This window comes from Podarcis erhardii (assembly GCF_964252035.2).
Source record: "Podarcis erhardii genome assembly, chromosome: 9".
NCBI classification, from domain to species: Eukaryota; Metazoa; Chordata; class Lepidosauria; order Squamata; family Lacertidae; genus Podarcis; species Podarcis erhardii.
The window spans coordinates 49,032,553-49,054,315 of record NC_138512.1 but is presented as its reverse complement, the minus strand read 5'-3'; the positions used below and the strand labels follow the sequence as shown (position 1 = coordinate 49,054,315).

Sequence of the window (21,763 nt, the reverse complement as noted above, 5' to 3'; positions counted from 1 at the left end):
TTCATTCTGGAGGTCCGTTCTTAACCTGAAACTGTTCTTAACCTGAGGTACCACTTTAGCTAATGGGCCTCCCGCTGCCGCTGCACCGCCGCCACACAATTTCTGTTCTCATCCTGAAGCAAAGTTCTTAACCTGAGGTACTATTTCTGGGTTAGTGAAGTCTGTAACCTGAAGCGTCTGTAACCCGAGGTACCACTGTACATTAAAGTATTTAAAATATTTATTCACGCTCATCCACTGCTACTTATACAAAAAGAAGCCTCTAAGGCTGTGGCAATCAGTTATTTATGCAAGTATTTACTTGCTTCTTCATGGTGACGCAAAAAAAAAAAAAAAAAAAAGGTAATAATCCCATTGTGCAAAATCCAGTGCTGCCATTCTGCTCATCTAATGGCTTTTGGTTCAGGAAAGGTACATGCTAATGTAAGAGAAGTGGACATGATTTTTGCTGATTCAGAATGAGTTTTCTGCCACTGGCACTCTAGCCTTCTCAGCGATTGTTTCCTCACCCTCAGCTCTGAAGAAAGCCACGGGGCTGTCTGGGCTCCATGCAATCGGAGAGGGCGCTTCGGAGCCAGACAGTCAACAGCCCTGGTTAACTCCGCATTCCAGCAGGCCACCAGCAAATCAGCTGAAAGGCCATCAACATGGGATAAAGCAACTCCTACCACTCTCTGGAAACCATTTGGATCCATTAAGTGGCGGGGGTAGACCATCCGAATTGGTCCCACCTCTCTGCAGAGGGGAAGGGCAGCAGAGAAGTCCAGTTGATTAAGAATCAAAAATATACACAACCACTACAGTTTAACCATAGTTGAATGGTAATTAGAATATGTGATTGCATAAGCAGAAGGCACTTTCACTATTCCCAGGCAAGGTCTTTATTTTCAGATTCCCCACTGCAACCCCTCAAAAGAATTAGGGACAAGAAGGGATGCGTAGTGCATGGAGCGCACTGGACTAGAATTAATGAAATTTTCACTGAACAAAAACTTTTTGCTCATTCAAAAGTCGCCTCTGGATATGAACCACTGTCACATAGTTTGCTGTTTCTGTGACGTTAGATGGGTTTAATGAACAAGCTAGAACAAGCTACTAGGGCTCATGAAATAAAAGTAAGTTTCAGAAATCTCATTTATACCTCTGTTGCTTGCGTAGCTGGTCCAGTTCTACATTCTGTTCTGTTACAGTCTTCTTAAATACCTGATTAAGCTACAAGAATGGAAAAGTCTTTTAATACATTCCAAAAAACAAAAAAAAAATAATAATCAGTAAACATAGTATGGGGGATATATTTTTCTTTGATACCAAGACCTGTAGCAGAAAGTTTTAGAAGTTCTGGTTACAGATATGTACTCCAAGAAGTAAGAATTTGCTTTTCAAAAAATTGCTCTTTGCCTACAGTTGACTCTAAAATGTTTAAGTCTTTCATAATTTCCCAACTTGACTGTCTTCTTCACAAGTTCTCCACTTTCCATTTAAACCTGTTAATTCTCTCTTAAATGTAGCTATTTATATCATTTGCCTTTTTTATTGTATTGTCAACTTACGGCATACTGCGTTTTCATATCATATATAAAACAACTTACTACCCTACGCAGTGTTCATGCTCTCTTTTACAAACACTAATCATTTTCACTACCCTCTAGCAGAGTTGACACAAAAAGTGAAGAAGAGAAGTAGAGGAAACAGAAAATTGTAAATCATGATTTTGAATGATAATAAAAAACTCTAGGGAATAAAAGGAAATAAGTGTGGTTTCACAGACAGAGTCTTGCTTCTTCATGGTGACGCAAATCTGACCTAATTTCCAGAGCAAGGGCCAATTATGTTATCCAACAAATAAATTAAAACAGATTAAAAATGAAGTAGTAAATATGGCATAGTCGTTAAAAAAATAAGGTAGGGTTTATAATATACACAGATAAAAAGTGCCTAGAATCTGCTTTGGAGCTATTTGCATTTGTTTTATATATTTCCCCCTTTTTAATGGACATTCATATGAGATAGGCTACAACAGTTTCAAGATGTTATTATAATGTTCAGTGTTTCACTTACCGACTCTGTTTTTTCGTTGTTGAAATGCAGTTGCTTTGTTAGTTGCTGAAAGCTTGTCAATTGATCCTAAAAAGAAGATGCAGAGCATGTAATTATAATCTAAAGAATTTATCATCAACATAAAAATAAATGCTCAAGCTTAACATTTTAAACATTTAAGTACTATTACTATATTGTATACATTACCACTGGCTGTTGTCCAGAATTCTCTCTTTGACGGTTAGCCAGATATTTCAAAAGAAATACACAGCAGCAGAAAAAGCAATAATGGTGTATTTCAGTCCCTATTGTTTTGTGTGTGTGAAAGAAATGGAAAAATGTACACACAAAGTACTCAGTCAATGCCAAGCTATGGTTGAACATTCTGCAACCAGATGTGAGGTATTTGCACCAGAACCAATAGTTGCACGTGTGTGTGTGGTAGTAATGGGTCCTATGTATAAAAGCTGTGTAAGTTAAAGGGAGGTAACCCTGCAATTAACCCCTGAAAATCCATAGATGGGTTTCAAAATAAGGAGCTTTGAAGCCATAGTAAGTGTGCTCCTTTTCTAATATGCCTTATAGTTTTTAGACCTTCATAATTCACCAATGTCACATTCTGAAGACAATCTCTGAAATCTCAAGGAAACGAGAAACAATCATGTTTTTGCTTTTACAAAAGCAATCCAAAAGTCAGTTAAGAACCAAATGAAGAGCTTATGGAAACAATTAAAGAGCTGCTTTGCCAAAGGACAAAAGCTCTGCCCTCAGGACAGCACTTATGCCCCCCCCAATCCTGACAGAAAAGTCGGCTGGAATAGACGCACCATTCACTGGATGGTCTGAAACAGGATGTTACATGGGATGGGCATGATGGGGACAGACCATGAACAAGGACCCAAAGCCTCCTAGTTTCCCGACATGTCAATGGATTGAGTCTGAATTTACACCAGCCGCATAGCTGGCATGTCCCTCCAACTGGGACAAAGAGAACAAAATTCTATCTCCCCACTTCCCATCCCAGCCAGAAGGACCCGGTATGGCTTTGGTTGTGGCAGAGCAAGTACCATGGAGTCTCAGCCCCACCATGAAAGAGGACTGAAGTTTTAATCAAATTTTAATACATAGTTATTACAATAAACTGGATTACTTTTTGTTTTTGACTTTCAGCAATATGAATCTGTGCTTCTGTCATGTGTGCATGATATATCTGCTGAAGTCGCTCCAACTCCTGTGATACTGTCTGCCAAAGTTCTACTGCATGTTCCTTTTCCTACAAAAATAAAAGCAAATATAGTATATGAGAAACTTTGTTTCTGCTTAGTGCTTATGATTCAGAAAACTGAAAGTGAGATTGTTATTTTTCTACAAAGCCACTGTGCATTATGCAGATACTGCAATATATTCCCACTTGCCTCCCAAAGCGATGGTACTTATTACTTACATGTTTCCTATATGCTATATATTTAAACAGTAGGCAATTCTATTCAATTGCAACCTGGCCGCAGTTCTATTCTTTCCCATTTTACCCTCATAACAACACTGAAGTGGGTTAGGCTGAGAGTGAGCGAATGCCCCAAGGTCACCCAGTAAGCTTCACGGCTAAGTGGGGATTTGATCCCTGGTTCCGCAGGTCCTAATCCAACACTTGATTCAATACACCAGAACTTATTATATCATATTCAACAGACCTTACAGGTTCACAGATTACCAATAAGATAAAATCCTGAAATTAAAAGCAAGCTTAAAAATCCTGACAAAATTTTACTTTGAGAAGCGCATGCTACCTTCACCAAAAATAAAAACAAAGTAAAAGGAGGGGAAGGGCCAATTCTGAGGAAATATGCTTTAAAACTACATACAAAAGAGTCAAGGAACCAAGGCAGTCTAGACGTTTGAATCCACTCACTTTATTTGCTAGTTGTAACTGGTCTTGAAGGTTTCTTATTATATTTTCATCCATGAATGTACCATCCCCTGAGGTAGGACCAGCTTGTAGAGCCTCCAACTGCTTTTCAACAGCCTCTTTCAATTCTTCATGCAATCTAGGTTACAAATATATAGACAAGCAATTTATTTTAAAATAGTAATCAAAACCAATTTGATGCAAATGAACCATCAGCTGGAAAATAAACACTTCTCAAGTTTATAACAATGTATTGAATTATTCTGGAAGCTATAAGCACACTGAAATCTTTTTACAGGATATACACAAGAGAAACATACGCTAAGAGCGGTATCTGTAGATCCCTTATGACCATATCCTGGCACAGCACCAAAGTGTTCCATGTGAACAGCAGGAATTTTCTGAGGAATTTAATAGTTCTTGCTGTGCAATGAAGAAACTGACAAGCTGAAGACAAGTGGCTGCTGCTGTGAAAAATTCTGCAAAGAGGACGTTAGAAACACATCCTATAGCCATAAGACACAATTTAAGTTTCTTGTGGAAAATAGTGGGAGGAATTCAATGTTGTGAAGAAATGCAGTATCTTCCCAGGGATGTCTCTCCTTGTTCTTGGTCTGTCCTTTAGGGATGTCTCTACTTCAAAAAATGAGACCCTTTCCCCTTCCCTTGCCAGATCTGATCTTTCATCAAGGTAATACTGGGCTCTTAGGGCCTCCAAAAACCAGGCTCTCTGTTGTTGCTGGAGGGACAAGAATGGGAAAAAAGACTGATTCCTACAGAAAAAGAAAGTACACTGCACCTAAAATTCAGCATGGAATTGTTACTTGAAAATTTGGAGGCCTGGGGTACTTTGAGAGGAAGGGCGGGATACAACTTTAATAATAAATAAATGTCACTAAGTTAACATACATCAAGTACTCCAGGTCCCCTAGGTAAACCTCTGACAAGCATATATTTTTGTTATGAAAGAAAAGAGTAAACAGTTGTGTATGAGCAGTATTGTAGATATGTGACCAGGGTTAGAAATATACTAATAATATCCATATAATATTTTGCTTGCACTTAAGTATTTCTAAATAATAAGCTTGGTGGTTGAAAATGATACTAGCAATAGGAATGCTCACTCTGAAAATGCATCTGGAAGCATGAAATCAGGGTAGGAAGAGACACTGATAGCAAAAAGAGGAGAGGAGTGTTCAGATTGTAATCCTATACACACTTACTTGAGAGCAAGTTTGATTAAAGTAAGTAGATCTAAGTCAGCTGCTAGGCACCGGTCGAGGCATTAAGCCTGCCTGCTCCTGCCCCATGAGGAGGGCCAGGTGACATCCACCACAGCTGGGATGACTCACATGAAGGGCCTGGCTAATGTCCAGAGTCACCACCATGTTCCCCTCATAGGCACGGTGCAGCTGGTGGTCCAGTTGCACCCCATCTGGACAGGGATAGTTATCTAACTTCTGTTATCTATGCTCTTGTAACCTCTAGGTTAGATTACTGCAATGCATTATACACAGGGCTGCCTCTGAAGATGGTTTGGAAGCTTCAGCTGGTGCAGAATTCAGCGGCCAGATTGCTCATCAGGACAAGACATATATACAACGCTTATACTGGCCTGACCGCACTGGCTGCCAATTAGTTTCCAGACTCAATGTAAAGTGCTGGTTTTGACCCATAAAGCCTTAAAAGGCTCAGGACTGCAGTACCTCAAGGACTGCTTCTCCCCATATGAACCAACCTGGACCCTGCGCTCAAAATCTGAGCGACACAGTGACCTCCCACTTGTGGAATGCTCTCCCCAGGGAGGCTCGCCTGGCACCCTCGTTACGTATCTTTTTACACCACATTTCTCTTATGCCGGGCCTCTGGCTGATTAAACAATCTATGGCCTTTTAAACTGTGGAGGGGTTACTGTTTTTGTTTGCTACTATGTTATGTATTTTTGTGTCTATATATTGTAAACTGCCCTGTGATCTTTGGATGAAGGACAGTATAGAAATCTAAAAATAAATAAACAACAACAACAAAACACGCCACTCAGTGCATCGACCTTTCATTTTCCTTGGTAACTTGTTCAAGTTTTAGTCGCAATTCCCTCATCTGCACCTAAAAAAAGCAATAAATAACAGTAAGCATTCATTTTTGAATAGGTGTCACAAAACTGTTAGATTAGACACACTAAAATTAAATCTCACACACACCACGTAGATACACAAACATCAGTGACAAAACGGAATATAAAATACTTTTTGCTAGTTCAGCTACAGGAAAAAAAGAATTATAACATTTTATAACTTAGAACAAAAACTGTTTTTAGTATTGACAATATTATTCATAATGGGTATTCAATGACAGACATACTCAAATTTATTCACTATTCAACTGGTCTACTCCGAGTAGATTTCAACTGCACATGCTACTATGTCTTACAATTTGATCTTAATAAGCTTGTGTGAAGAGCAACAGAAAAACATTTGAACACTAGTGTGTATGATTCATACCTGACAGTACCTCAGCTGTTCATTCATTTCCTTCAGATGTCCATTATAATCAACAGCTAGAGGAGACAGTCTAACGTGGAAGTAAAAATATACAAAATAAAGACATTGGTAACACTGACTGAGCATTCAGTTAGTTTAAAGGAGGTGATCTGTGGCTTGATACACAACACAATCCTTCCCATTTCCTCAGCAAAGTGCTTGTCAATAGAGGGGGATGAATCACACTGAGCCTTGTTTGGTGTAAAGAAAAATCTATTTTCATAAAGGGATGGCCTGCCTTTCAGTGGAAGCTCTACTGCATCCAAAATGGTAACCTTAGAAAAATTTATATCCAGTGAAAATTCCATGCAACATTCACACAAGTGTGCAAATAGATATAGGAGGAGTGAAAGGACTGGTCTACTGCCTATTCAAGAGCTTGGATACTCAGACTTGCTATGGTTTCCCACATTGTAATTCCTAAGGCATGAGACACTTGTGGTATTTTGACCCTGTTTAAGAGCCATGGGTTCTCCAAACACAGCTAATGGCATCACTACCATCAAGGAAAGCCAGTTAACCTCAAGTTGCACAGCATGCTCCTAAACATGTTTATTCATGAGTATATTTCACCAAGTTCAACTGGACTTGCTTCTTGATATTGTGGGGATAACCAGCATGCTTAAGTCACAAATGGGTTAATACCATATGCTATCCTGCCAGGTTTAGCTAGAGGAAGCTAACCTTGGAAGGAAGCTAATAAAGCCTACTGTTGTACCCCAGTCAATCAGAGAAGCGCAAAGCCACTCTTGAGCTTCAAACCATTAATTTAGGACTTTCACCACAATAACTAAGCCATGTTTTACTGCTTCTGCAACTTTTCTGACAGATTTATTGAAAAGCACATGAACCTGACATTTGGAGGGTTTGTAAGTAATTTTTTAACTTACCAAACATGTGGCCTTTTCCTATGCTGGGGGAAGAGGGGAACTTTGGAAGGAATTCACAAGGACATAATTTAAAGCTCTAACAGCCTATATTTCCATGCTTTACTTTGCTGCATATTTTGTGACTTTAAATCTCTGCTGGGCTTCTTTCACCAAAGAGTACTTGCCCCAAACCTGGATCCTGGCATCCAATAATTCTCTCATTTCTATATACCATTTTTTCCTCTTTTGAACCAGTGCTAAAATGGGTCAGCACCAAATATTAATGAAGCATAACACAGTGTTGTTGTTTTTTTAAAAAGGTAAAGCACCATAGAGCACTATCAGTATACACAGAGACTTCCTTTCAAATACAGATCAAGCTGAGAAAGAAAAAAATACATTATTGTTTCCTTTTTTATTCTATATTTCCAAGCTTTAAAATAACATTTAAAAAGTGGCTGACAGAAAACAAACCAAATAATCAAACCACACTTGAAGCACGGTAGTACTTTAAATTTAATTATAACATAAAAAAACCTTTACCTTCGATTCATCAGTTCAGGCTCCATTTCATTGTTACCTCCTAAGGAATTCTTCTGAAATGAAACTATTTCCTTTTAATACTGTTACATATTACCACATATATTTAAAAAGTGAAGCATATTTAATTTTCTAAAATCTTCATGTTTTGGCCTATCCATTCCATATGCACTGATGTTTAATTCCATATTCTGCTTTTACATTAAAATGTTATGTGTCATTTCAGTTCTTCTGGAGATAAACACAATATTTTTCCACAGCAGAAAGAAAGTCTCCATCTAAAATGACTAGTAGTGTTCCAAATGATGATTCACATACCACCTTATGATTAGAAACTAGAACAGGGTGAAATGTTATCATCTAAGCCCATGTAAACATATTAGTTTCTATAGTATTACAAATCTGTGGCACACCACTCACTATAAGTGAGAGCCAGCCTCTTGTTGTACTATGAATTTGTTTTGTTTTAGAAAAACTGTGGATTAGCAATTATTGTTGATCTATAAAGTTATAACCTGGAAGCATCAGCAAAGCTTTTAAATTTGTAGTAGCATCTGATCAATATATGGTTATTAAAAGGTCTTACTTTTCAGTATTTCCCCAGTCAACCTCAAAACAATTACAAAAAGGCCTTTTAGATTTTAGAAATATGATATAATATAATATGCATTATAATACACACATGTATATACACACTCACTACTTCACAAGGCAAAATACCATCTCAAGGCAGTTCATAAATAAAGTCATACAGCAATTTTGTATTACGTAAAATATTTATAAGCTACTTTATGAATAAAAGTCATTAAAGGAGGCTTGCACAATAACAGAGAAACTACAATTCAGAGATCATGACAAGGTATGGTTTGGTCCAATTAAGACAATAAGGAAGGAATCAGGGTGGGTGAGGGGGATAAAAGGCTAAGAGATGCAAGTGTATGAATCCTAAGCCCATTCATGTCTATTGTATGGATTCTGTTATTTTAATCCACAATTCTGCAGATATGTATTTATGGGCAATATTCTAAAAAATAGTACTGTATAAAACAGTGGTTTTCAACCAGTGTGGCACGGCACCCTGGGGTGCCTTTAATGATGGTCAGGGGTGCCGTGGGCAACCCTAGCCTCCATCCCTCATTCCTTCCCTCCCTCCTCGTATGCCCTCTCGCATCTCTGCCTCCAAGTGTCATGATTGGCTGTTCGTTGCAGCATGTCTGGTTACATGCTATGCAGGCAAATAGTGCCTCTGGGGCTGGCCAGGGGGGTGCTGGGTGCCAGAAGTTAAGGCAGCCTCAGAGTAAGCAAGCAACCAAGCGGGCAATAGAGCCCAGACAACCAGTTTGTCAAGCCTTGTTGTTGGGAACGGGCAGACAAGTGAGAGGGCAGGCAGGCAGGTACCTTTTTTGTGCTTGCTGTGTGCAATGCCTGCCTGGGAGCTGAGTGCCTGGTGCTGAAGAAGAGCCTTTCCGCCATGCAGGCCCGGCAGCACCCACTGCTGCCTCCCAAGGTAAGGTGCTGGCCTCATTCAACTTTGGCCAGTCTCAGTTGGGTCACTAAGGTTGGGAGCATCCTCCTCCCAGACTCCTGTGGGGCACTATGAGGAAGCATCTCTCTTTGGGGCAAGGGGTGGCAGCTCAGAGACGAGGAGAGACAGCATTGGTTGCCCATAGGACTCCCAAGGCGAGGGGAGAGGAAAGGAGACTGAATGAACACTCCACAAGGGAGTATGTTCGAAAACGGGTGAGAGGCTGCCAGTTCTGCAGGCAAGGGATGACATAACTGGGCTCCTGAGCCCCACAGGGGTGCCGCAGAAAGAAGGTAGTTGGTCAAGGGAGCCGTGTGCTCAAAAAGGTTGAAAACTTCTGGTATAAAAAGTTCCTAAATAAAAAGAACTGGGTAGCTTCTAACTGCAAACAAAATTTTAAGCTCATCCATGTTATAGTGTCAATAATATATGCAATAATATATGAAAACTTGGATTTGTAGAGAGGTCTAAAAAATAGTAACCTTTACAACATCTTTCTACAGCGCATCATTTTGGTGGCTTACTGCAATGTAAACACCAGGAAATAAATTTACCTGTTCAAAGGTAGTTCTTGTTAGATTCTCTGTCTGAAGTTGCTGGGGCACATCATTTAGCCTTTGATCTGAAACAAATGAATCCCTTAATTTGCAGGACTGATAGTTTACGTTATGAAATTCAACTAGAAATATTCTCTCCTAACACATTTGCTTCCAGACCTTATGAAGACAACATTTATTTTGACAACATATAACTTAAGATGCAATATAGTTCATAGATCACAGTTTTAATCACTTTTCACTGTGAATTCCCTTTCCTTTATTATTATAAAAGAATGCACCTTTTCAAAAAACCTTTAGACAGGAATTCAACAAAGAAAAGTTTATTGCAATCCATACATACTTATTTGAGAGTAAGTTTTATGAAACACAGTGGACCACTTCCAACTAATAATGCATTGGCTTGCACGGTAAGTAGTTTTGTTCACCAAATTTTATTTACCAACATGTTTGTTGAATTCCACCACCCAAAATCTAAGAAGATAGTAAAACATTATTTGGAGTCACCTTATTCATCTTTGCTACCAATTTACCTAAAATAAGAGTTCACTTGACAGATTTCAAATTGGTTGGACTTTTCTTAAACTGGGGTTCTACTGATTATCTTGGAAGTAGATTTTGATGTATGTTGACTCTTGTACATTATCCTTCATGCGACATTAATTTACTCATTTAAATAACAATATTTTTAAATGTTTAATTTATTTCAACACATGTATGCTCCTTTCCTGTTAGACTGGTGCCTTCTAAGTCATTTATAAAACATATAAAACTTTTAAAGAGAACAGTTTTAACAGTTTTTCAAAAGGCTATACTTCCAGCAGTGCCACTTGGGGAAGGGTGCCCTAGAACCCAGGGGTTACTCTAGGAAACCCATCAATTTAGGCTTCTGATACAAGTGGGAGGCAGAGCAGAGACTCTCCAGATGATCTTAACAAGCAGGCAAGATCTCAGCAAGTTCTACCCTAGGCCAATGCATTTATGGCTCTCAAGGTCATTATCTGTACCAACATATTGGAAGAAAATGGAGATTGAGTAATACTGAATAACATTCTCAGAATTACTGACAGCAGTATTCTTGACTGGCTGCAGCATCCAAACATGCTTTGGAAGCAGCTCCACACTGAGGGGATTTCAATAATTCAACAATGATGTAGCCAAAGCATGTGCAGCAGTGACAAGAACTGTCTTATTCTGGGAAGACTGCATTTGCTGCACTAGCTGAAGCTGAGTAAAAGCACATCTGGCAACAGCAGTATCCAACCCTTAAGGAGCAATACTGGCTCCAGGAGTATTCCGAAAATGTGAATATTATCATTCTCCTGCCCTAGTTAGCTCTCACTTAAGGGTGTAATTGATACGTCACTGAGATGAGAGTTAACATTTTGGGGAACATTTTGTCAGGTATTTGTCAATTCAGAATTACAGTAAAACTGTATTCATTTATTTACTGCCTCTCCCAAACATGCCAGGGAGGGTTACATAAAAATATAAAATATATGGAACCTAACATTACAGTAAAAGTAGATGCTCCTTTGGGTCTGAAAACTGTCTCTTTCTAGATTTGCCAAGTTGAAAATTTTAAAGGAATGTCTGGGGCAAGAGTTATTGCAGGGGAAGAAGTTAAAGTGATGTAGTAATGGATAGTAGTGGGAAAAAAAACAGTTTTTCATTTATTGTAACCCATTCATCGGCAGTACTGAGTTGATTAGGCATGCTTTGGAATTGCAAAACACTAGTAGGCAACTATATTAAGAAGCTGCAGTAGACCAAGAATAAATATGTTTTCAGGGACTTCCGGAGGCGGCGCGAACGGTAATGGCTGCCCTCTTCTAACCGGGAGAGGGTAGCTCCGCTGAAACGGGTCGTCCGCTACGGCGAAGCGGAGACCCACATCGGAAAACTGCAGGCGGCAGAAGCCTGCGGTCTTGGGACCCGGCGGGCGCCAGGAGCTGCCCCCAAAACATTGAAGGAACCCCGTAAGGGGCTCCGGATCGCGGAGGGGGTAGCGGCGCTGAGGGTCGTTCCGCAATCAACGGAGCGAAGCCGCGTAGCTGTTGCCGGTGAGCGCTGACCTTTCTTCTTGGAATTTTTGTTTCGGAAAGCAACAACCCGTGAGTAACAATAGACTTTGTACAATTTGGAACTTTAAAACACTGAATTCGGCTGAAAGCGGAGTGACGAAAAACAGGAAGTCCGTCTTCCGCTCTCATTGAACATCAAAGCAAAGAGCTGGAGGAGTGGAGGTAAAGAGAGATCTTTTAACCTAACTGATCTGAGCACCCATTGAACTTTATTTTAAGTGGAATAAGGACTCTAAGTGTTGGACTTTATGCTTTTTAGCTGTATGGTGATACCTTTCTTCTATTGGAGCTACATTTTAAGTAAAAAACCCAGGTGCTGGAGCTGCCTGAGTAACTGAGCTGTCAGTTTGCAGTTGGCAGACTTGGACACTTTGAATCTGAACTTTGAAACAATCTGAGAGAGTTTGAACTTGTTACTTTGAAGCATTTGGATTACCAGCATGCACTATTTGAAACACTGTTGCTGCTAAATATTAAACTCTAACTCTGCTGGAATTTTTTACTGGAGGTCCCTGGATTCTGAAATTTGACTTTATTAATTTTACTGGAACTGATCTCTTCCCTAGAAACATTTTAAACTCCCCCTAGAGGATTTGGGACTTACAGCAGTGACTTTTATTTCACTTTTCTTTTCCCGGCCCTCTGTTTGACTGTTACCATCTGGGCCGTTGCTTTCTCATGGGAACAACTCAGCCTGACCTTGACTTTTAGATAACTTTGGAATGAGTGGCGCAAGAAGGAGAGGAAGAGCTAGACAAACAACTTTGACATCTTTAACTGCAGCCTCACAGACACGTAGATCATCTGTGCCTACTTTGCCTTCTGAGGAAGAAGCTGCTTCTCTGCCACGGGCAGGGGAGGGAGAAACTGAGGAATTACAGCTGGAAGATATGGCCTCAGGGGCAAGCACCTCTATTTTAGAGAGAATCTTTGAAAAATTGGAATCTCTGGACAAGAAAGTGGAATCTTTGGATAAAAAGGCCGATGAGCAAACATATAAAATTGACCAGAACACAGAATGTCTAAATAGATTAACTGGACAAGTAGCACAGAACACACAAGCAATTGGAGAATTGAAGGAGGCTGCAGGAGAAAATCGGAAATTGGCTGAGGAGACCAGCCAAAAACTTGAAAATTTAGAACAAGAGGTAAGACCACTCTGCAAACAAGTAGGTGAACACCAGATTTATCTTTCTATGATAGAACTGCGGAACAGGGAGACCAACTTAAGGATAAGGGCGATACCAGAAGTGGAAGAAGGCAATTTAGCTGAGTTTCTGACTAAAGAATTTTCCAAATTTTGGAACTTAGAGGAAAAGGACTTTAAAATTGTATCAGCTTTTAGACTTGGAAGACTTATAAAGAAAGAGAAGCCCAGAGACTGTTTGATAATACTGAGGTCAAAGGAGGAAAGGGACAAGATTCTGGGCCTACACTACGGAAAGTCACTGGACATTTCGGACAAAAGAATTGAGATTTACAGGGACATTCCTAAACAACTGTTGGATCTTAGATCTAACTATTTGGAGCTGACAAGATTGCTAAGGAACAATTCAATCATCTTTAGGTGGGAATTCCCTCAAGGACTATCTTTTGCCTTTAGAGGGAAGAAGATTAAAATCAGAACATTGGAAGACAGAGATAAATTTTTGAACGCATACGGAGAGGACCTTCACAAAGGAATTGATCTACTTCCAGGGCCTGAAACACCAGAGGCACCTGCACCCTTGGATCCAGAAGATCCAGCGAATAAGGTACCACCCCTTGAAAAATAACCAGATTTATTCAGGATGTCTCTGCAACTCTTGAGTTGGAACATTAATGGTTGTAACATCCCGGAAAAAAGGAGGAAAATTTTTCACATATTAAAAAAAGAACAATTGGACATTATTTGCTTACAAGAAACACATGTGACTAGGCTCCATAGAAAAGTGTTAATAAACAAAAGACTCGGTCAAGAATTTATATCTTCGGACAGAGTAAAGAAGCGAGGGGTGGTGATATATGCAAAAGAGAGCCTGTCACCTAAATTTTTATTTAAAGATGAACATGGAAGAATTCTAGCAATTGAGATACAACATCAAGGAGAAAAGATTTTAATATTAGGAATCTATGCACCAAATGATGGAAAATCAGAATTTTACAAGAAGTTGCATGAGATTATGCTGGATTATCTGGACTATAACAACATCATTATGATGGGAGATATGAATGGGGTCGTATCGACTAACATGGATAAGTCACAAAACCAAAATGTTACAAAAGACGGCAGACTACCAAAGACCTTTTTTGAAATGACAGACAATATGGACTGGATTGACATTTGGAGGACCAAGAACCCCCTGGGAAGAGAGGGAACATTCTTCTCTGAAGCCCAACTGACTTGGACAAGAATCGACCAAATATGGATAACTAGAGGTCTGGCACCCAAGGTTAGAAAAGTGGAAATCTGCCCAAAGACCTGCTCCGACCATAATGCATTGAAGATGGACATGACACTACTGCCAACCGGTTCCTTTAGATGGAAGATGAATGACAATTTGTTCAGAGATCAGGAGATTATTAAGAAGGCCCAAAAAGCTTTGAAGGATTATTTTGAGATAAATATGAACACTACGGTGGAAAAAAGAACTATCTGGGACGCAAGCAAAGCTGTGATGAGGGGGTTCTCGATACAACAGAACGCTGTAAAGAAAAGAACACAAAATGGAAGGAAAGACAAGATCCTACAGAAAATCAAAGAACTGGAGAAGAAGTTAAGATCTAACCCGAAGTTACAGCCGATTCTGAGAGAAATTAAACTTCACCAAGCACAATATTCTAAATTGATAAACCAGGAGATAGAGTGGAAGATCAAACTAATGAAACAAAAAACTTTTGAATCGGCAAATAAATGTGGGAAACTGCTAGCTTGGCAGTTGAAGAAGAGACAAAAACTAAACACAGTCACAAATCTAGAAATTGAAGGAAGAAACATTCAGAACCCCGCGGAGATTAGAAAGTGCTTCCAGAGATATTTCAAAAAATTATATACTCAAGGGCCGCAAGACGAGGTTGAAATTAAACAATTTTTGGAAAGAAATGGATTAACAAAGTTGTCACAAAAAAACAGAACAATCCTGAATAATAAAATAACACGACAAGAGATTGAACAGGCCATTCAGAACATGCAATTAGGCAAATCTCCAGGGCCAGACGGTTTGACCTCCAAGTATTACAAGACATTAAAAGACTACTTGATTCAACCAATGATGGAGGTCTGCAACGAAATTATGGAGGGGAAGAGGGCGCCGGAATCGTGGAAGGAAGCTTTTATCACATTGATACCAAAACTGGAAACTGAAAAGACACAACTTAAGAACTACCGTCCTATCTCCCTTTTAAATGTGGATTACAAAATATTTGCAGATGTTTTGGCAAGCAGATTTAAAAGAGTTTTAAATGAGGTAATCCATAAAGACCAAGCAGGCTTTCTTCCAGGTAGACACATGTTTGCTAATACAAGGAACATTATTGACATTTTGGAACTTTTGCAAACAGGCATAAACACAAAAGCAGTGCTAATTTTTATAGATGCGGAGAAGGCCTTTGATAATATTTCTTGGAAATTTATGAAGGGAAATTTAAAAGAAATGGGAGTGGGACGGGGGTTTGAGAACGGGATTGACGCAATATATTCAGAACAAAAGGCCAAATTGATAGTTAACAATGTGGTTACAGAAGAGTTCAAAATTGAAAAAGGAACACGACAAGGCTGCCCGATTTCCCCTCTGTTATTTATTTCAGTTCTGGAGGTGCTCTTGAACATGATTAGAGGGGACCGGTTGGTGGAAGGGATTCAGGTCGGAGCGAAACAATACAAACTTAAAGCTTTTGCAGATGACCTAGTTTTGACCCTGCAGGAGCCAGAAACTAGTACGAAAAGAGTATTACAACTGATTCAGGACTTTGGTCAGGTGGCGGGATTTAAATTAAATAAACAGAAAACTAAGGTGTTGGGAAAAAATTTGATAGATACAGAGTCAGAACGGTTTCAGAGAGAAACAGAACTAACTGTGGTTAAAAAAGTAAAGTACCTAGGGGTAAATATAACAGCAAAAAATCTGAGTCTATTTAAGGATAACTATGAAAAATGTTGGTCTGAAATTAAGAGAGACTTGGACAGTTGGACAAAACTGAAGCTTTCTTTGTTAGGCCGAATTGCTGCTATTAAGATGAATGTATTGCCAAAAATGTTGTTTTTGTTTCAAACACTACAGATTGTGGACAAGACGGAGTGCTTCCGGAAGTGGCAGAAAGATATTTCTAAATTTGTCTGGCAGGGCAAAAAGCCCAGAATTAAGTTTAAGATATTAACTGATGCGAAAGAAAGAGGGGGCTTTGCCCTGCCAGACTTAAAACTGTACTATGAAGCCGCAGCTTTCTGCTGGCTAAAAGACTGGCTACTTCTCGAGGACACTGACGTACTGGATTTGGAAGGTTTCAACAATGCTTTTGGTTGGCATGCATACTTATGGTATGACAAAGTTAAGATCAATAAGGCCTTTAAGAACCATATTGTTAGGAAAGCAGTATTCAATGTCTGGACAAAATACAAAGACTTATTGGAAAACAAGACTCCGAGGTGGCTTTCGCCTCTGGAAGCTAAGGCCCGAAAAAGACCCAATATGGAGGCCAAATGGCCAAAATATTGGGAAATATTAGAAAAAGATGGAGACAATTGGAAATTGCAGAGTTTGGAGAAAATGAAGGATAAAGTGCGAGACTGGTTACATTACGCTCAGATTAAAGAAGTTTTTTAAAATGACAAAAAGTTAGGGTTCCAGGTGGAGAAATCGAAATTAGAAACAGAATTGTTAGAACCAAAGACTAAGGTACTATCTAGAATGTATAACTTGCTGTTAAAATGGAATACACAAGACGAAATGGTTAAATCGGCTATGATAAAGTGGACACAGGACATTGGGCATAACATCATGTTTGAGGACTGGGAAAGGTTATGGACCACTGGGTTGAACTTCACCGCTTGTAATGCTCTGAAGGAAAATGTAATGAAAATGATATATAGATGGTACATGACCCCAGTTAAACTTGCCAAAATATACCATTCGTCTGATAATAAATGTTGGAAATGTAAAGAAAATGAAGGAACATTCTTTCACCTCTGGTGGACATGCCCTAAGGTTAAGGCATTCTGGGAAATGATATATAATGAACTGAAAAAGGTATTTAAGTATACCTTCACTAAGAAACCAGAGGCCTTCCTCCTGGGTATTGTCGGCCAGAAGGTGTTAAAGAAGGATCGAACATTTTTTATGTATGCAACAACGGCAGCAAGGATACTCATTGCTAAAAACTGGAAAACTCAAGATCTACCCACACTGAAAGAGTGGCAGATGCAGCTGATGGACTATATGCAACTGGCCGAGATGACTGGCAGAATCCGAGACCTGGGAGAAGAGAGGATTGAAGAAGATTGGAAGAAATTTAAGATGTATTTACAAAAACATTGTAACTTGGTTGAAAGTTAAGAAGGATGCTAGATTATAAAAATTGGCCACCACTAAAATAGATTTGAATTCGATGATAAGTGAGATTAAAGAAAATATAAATTTTTTGGAGAATTGCTAGATTATATTTAAATGAGTGGATATAAGACCGTAAACAAGTTGATAATTTGCTTGGAAAAACCTTTTACGATGAAAATGGGAGCGGGAGACGTGAGGGAGTCCAAAGAATTGATGAAACCACGTTGCGTTGGAAGTAAGATTGTTTATTATTTGTGTATCTGTATTCAAAAACTTTAATAAATATTTATAAAAATAAAAAAAAGAATAAATATGTTTTCATATGTTAACACCTGGCTCCCAGTGGTGGCTATTAACATTTTCTGAGCATGTTAGATAAATGAAATTTAAACAGAACAGAAGTATCACAGCTTTTTCAATGATGCAACAAGAGCACCTTTGAAACTCCCTGAAAACAAATGCTTAGTGTTTCACTTTGTGATGCTAATATTCCAGCACCAATTTGATTAAGCTGTCATATGCAGCGTATTCACGAGATCTACAGTGCTAGTCTTTATGAAACAGCCACTGTGTTTGCTCTATAAAAGGAGGAATGTTTATCTTGATGTTGAAGTAACATTTTGCCTCTTTTCATATTTCTGTTTTATATACATTATTACTGTTTCATTTGATGGAAATGAACATGAACTTGAAAGGGTGAAAGATTTACAAAGCATAAGAAAAATGTAATGGAAATTATCACAATCCCATGCATGTTACTAGAAGGGGGGGGGGGTGTTGTCCAATGAAACTCAATGTTGGAAGAGTCTGAACAGAAAGTACTTCACTCAGCACAGAGTTAAACCATGGAACTCACTCCCACAAGATATAAAAGCAGACACTATCTTTGATAGTTTTAAAACAAGATGTAAAAGCAGACACTATCTTTGATAGTTTTAAAACAGGATTAGAGAATTTTATGGAGAATAAGGCTATAGCTACTAACCACGATGGATATGTTCTACCTCCACAGTTTGAGACAGTATGCCTCTGTATGGGGATGGGATGACAAGTTGGGAAAATGCTATTGCACCCAAGTCCTTCTTGAAGGTTTCCAGTAGGAATTTCGTTGGCCACTGCGAGAACAGGACACTGGACCAGTCAGACCTCTGTTCTGCTCTAAAAGGGCTCCTCTTCTGTTAAGTCCCCAAGTTCAATGGGACTTAACTACAGTAGTGAGTTTATGATTGCATTCTTACTTATTGAGGGTAGTGCTTTTGCTGCGTAGGTACCATAGTTGCCTTTGACTGGACTTAACCATCCAGGGGTCCTTTATCTTACCTTTACCTATAGGTACAATAGCAGGATAATAATGAATAGGAATAATAACTGGATGCACACAAGTTTTATCAGATTCACTAGTATTAGGTCTATGCAAGAAAGACAGCTTCAATATACAACACTGCAAGTCAAATCCTGGCTAGGGAGCACTGCAGTTTAACAGAGTGGAGGCATCAGTGCTGCATCAGTAGCTCTGCTGCTCACACTAGCCTAGGCAGAAGGTGATAGGTGGAAGGCATAAGGTAGGCAAAGTGCTGGTCCAACCTAGCGCTGATATAGTGATCAGGCCCATTACCATCAAGCGGCAGCAATTGGACCATCTTGGGAGCCAATAAAACCCAGGCTAGCTAAGGCCCTCCTCAGAACACTCCATTTTCAAGTTTTCTACCTGCCTGCCTGCTCAACAGGTGAAATAGGGGTTTCTACTGACTGTGCTCCATGAGCAGTGGCCAGCAAGTCTGGACAGACAAATACTTTTGCCCAATCCAAACCCTCAAGTGGTGCAAAGGAGTTTGGATTACAGCCTAAGTGAGATAGATAGATCCTCTTAAAGGACATTGAGTTCACAAAGCACTTTCCAACCATTGATAAAAATAATTACAATCAAATAGAAGATACAACTTAAAATTAAATACATCACCCCCGCTGAGGGAAATTCAAACAGAAAGACAAACATAACAAATAACTCAGGAAAAGCTAAGTGAAACATATTTAGAGTTCATTGAAAAACAATCAAATAGGGGCCTGACAAAGATGTCTGAGAAGGAAATTCCACAGATGTGGGGCACCACATAAAATTGTCAGTCTCTGGTAGCTAGTGGTATTTCCTCAAGGACCATAAACCTTACTCTGAGGCTGATCTTAAGACATGGGCAGGTTCGTGACAGTAGGTAATACTTCAGATAACCTAGTCCAAAACAATGTAGGCCTTAAAGAGCAAAACCAGCACCTTAAACTAAGCCCAGAAACAAAATGGTAAGCAATGCAAGTGGTACAGGGTTGGTATAATTTGAGTTGTATAACTCCTTCTAGCAAACAAATAACTGGAGTTTCCAAACTGTCTTTATAGACAGCCCTATGTAGACACTATTACAATTGTCTAATTTGGACAGAATACATGTTAAAATAACAGACACCAGGTCTGCTCTCTCCAGATAGGAGTACACAGAATACCAGCAAAAGCAGGTAACAGGCACTTGTGGTCTTTGATGTTATCTGCACCTTCATATAGAGCAACAGGTCCAGAAGAACACCTAACTGTTATTGGCCCCCACTTTTTTTAATATAAAAAGAAAACTTCTGTTTAAGCTTTTCAATGAAATACATCAACTAACAGTATAGATCTGAATGAACTCATATGCAGAACTTACTTTGAACTCTTGGGAAATCAGTTGCTCCTTCCATATTTTAACCTGGAAGGTTGCACAATAAGGTTTCTGACCAAATGAACTCCCTCTCATCAAGGTAAATACAAAACCTGTAAAAGTCAGATAAATGTAAGCAGCAAAACCTGCAGTAATTTACTTCCATTCATTTCTAACTTTAGTTTCTAACTGAATTCTCCTCAGAATCTACAAGTGTCCTATTTACAGAAAGATAGGGCATGTGGAAATAATTCTGAAAGAAAAATGCTCTATCAAACATCATAATGGAAACTCACTTTTCAAAGCTATAGTCCCATGCATGGGTGCAGCGGGCGGGCAGGGGCAGGGAGGGGCAGCTGCCCCCCCCCCAATGAATAAAAATGTATAGCAAACTGAGGTTCTGCCTTCTCTAACAAAAGGCCTTCCTTCCCTCACAAAATTCTTGGCTATGCCCATGGTCCCATGGAGATCAAATATAAAACTCCCCCAGCCTACAGGATCTCATCAGTGTACCATTATAAAGTTTAAAAAGATAAAAATAAGAACAGTCCTTCAGCGCATCCTTTTTATTGCATGTTCATGATTATTTGTGTCCATGATACAATCAGAACCGTCATACACCGTCCTTCACTCAACACTATTCACACACAAAAATCCACAACAATTTGTCCCTGCAAAAGTTTTGGGGTTGTCCTACTGCTTCATTTCCACCTGGTACATAAGTTGTATAGAAAGTTATGGGATATCAGCAAAAAGTTACAACAAACGTTATGGAGCAAGGGGCTTTTTTTTAAATCTCGCTTTTGTTGTGTTATAGTCTCTCCCAACAGCAATTATGTGGAAACACTGGGGGAAAGCATTTCAGAAGCACCAATATTAAAACAGAACAAACCCACCCCTAAATGCATCATTATTGTGCAAAAGAGCTTATTGAAATGAAAAACCCCGTCTGAAAGGACGTCTAAAGTAGACATGGATTATGCCAGCGAGATATATGACTAGGCTGGAAGGTTTATTCTGGCATAAACCCATAGGAGAAATTATTAATTTAAGAGGAAGCGTTAACTGAAGAAAAATGCCTCCCCACACCCGCCGACAAGTGTATGTAATACACACGTTTCTTTTCAGACGAGGTCGCCTGTTGCGCGTCACATTGCTCTCTTGGAAGAAATGTGGGGGTGGAACACGCGACCCTCTCTCTCTCACTCTCTTCCCACACACGGACCGGGACTGACGGTTGGAACCCCGCTGTGCGCGTGAAGCCGCAGCTGCTCCCCGCCTCGCCTAATTCCCCTTTCTGGACCAATCACAGGCCTCCCCACCTCCCCCGTAAGAGACCGGCGCGAGACACCTGGTTAACTCGCCACCTCAACGCCGCCGATTACCATAACGACCGACGGACAGGAAAAGAAGCAAAAAACACAAGAGGGGTAGAAGAAAACGAAGGAGGAGGAGATGACGGGTCCGCATATGACGCGCCTGACTCAGGCCGC

General features: G+C 39.6%; 1 protein-coding gene across 6 annotated transcripts in view; it reads right to left on the bottom strand.

The window, feature by feature from the left end:
* Positions 1-21,762, bottom strand: part of SCLT1 (sodium channel and clathrin linker 1) — a 51,722-nt gene extending 29,960 nt beyond the window's left edge. Inside the window, exons 1-10 of one of the 6 annotated variants that reach the window (XM_081876114.1) lie at positions 21,622-21,762; positions 20,277-20,383; positions 9,972-10,039; positions 7,896-7,948; positions 6,445-6,514; positions 5,994-6,049; positions 3,947-4,082; positions 3,188-3,310; positions 2,059-2,124; positions 1,142-1,212 (exon numbers count right to left, since the gene is read on the bottom strand). In XM_081876114.1, coding sequence (XP_081732240.1) covers positions 1,142-1,212; positions 2,059-2,124; positions 3,188-3,310; positions 3,947-4,082; positions 5,994-6,049; positions 6,445-6,514; positions 7,896-7,948; positions 9,972-10,039; positions 20,277-20,310 — 677 coding nt within the window. In that variant the 5' untranslated portion in view covers positions 20,311-20,383; positions 21,622-21,762. The other 5 variants (XM_081876115.1, XM_081876113.1, XM_081876116.1 and 2 more) reach the window with 5 other exon arrangements.
* Position 21,763: the final 1 nt, after the last annotated feature.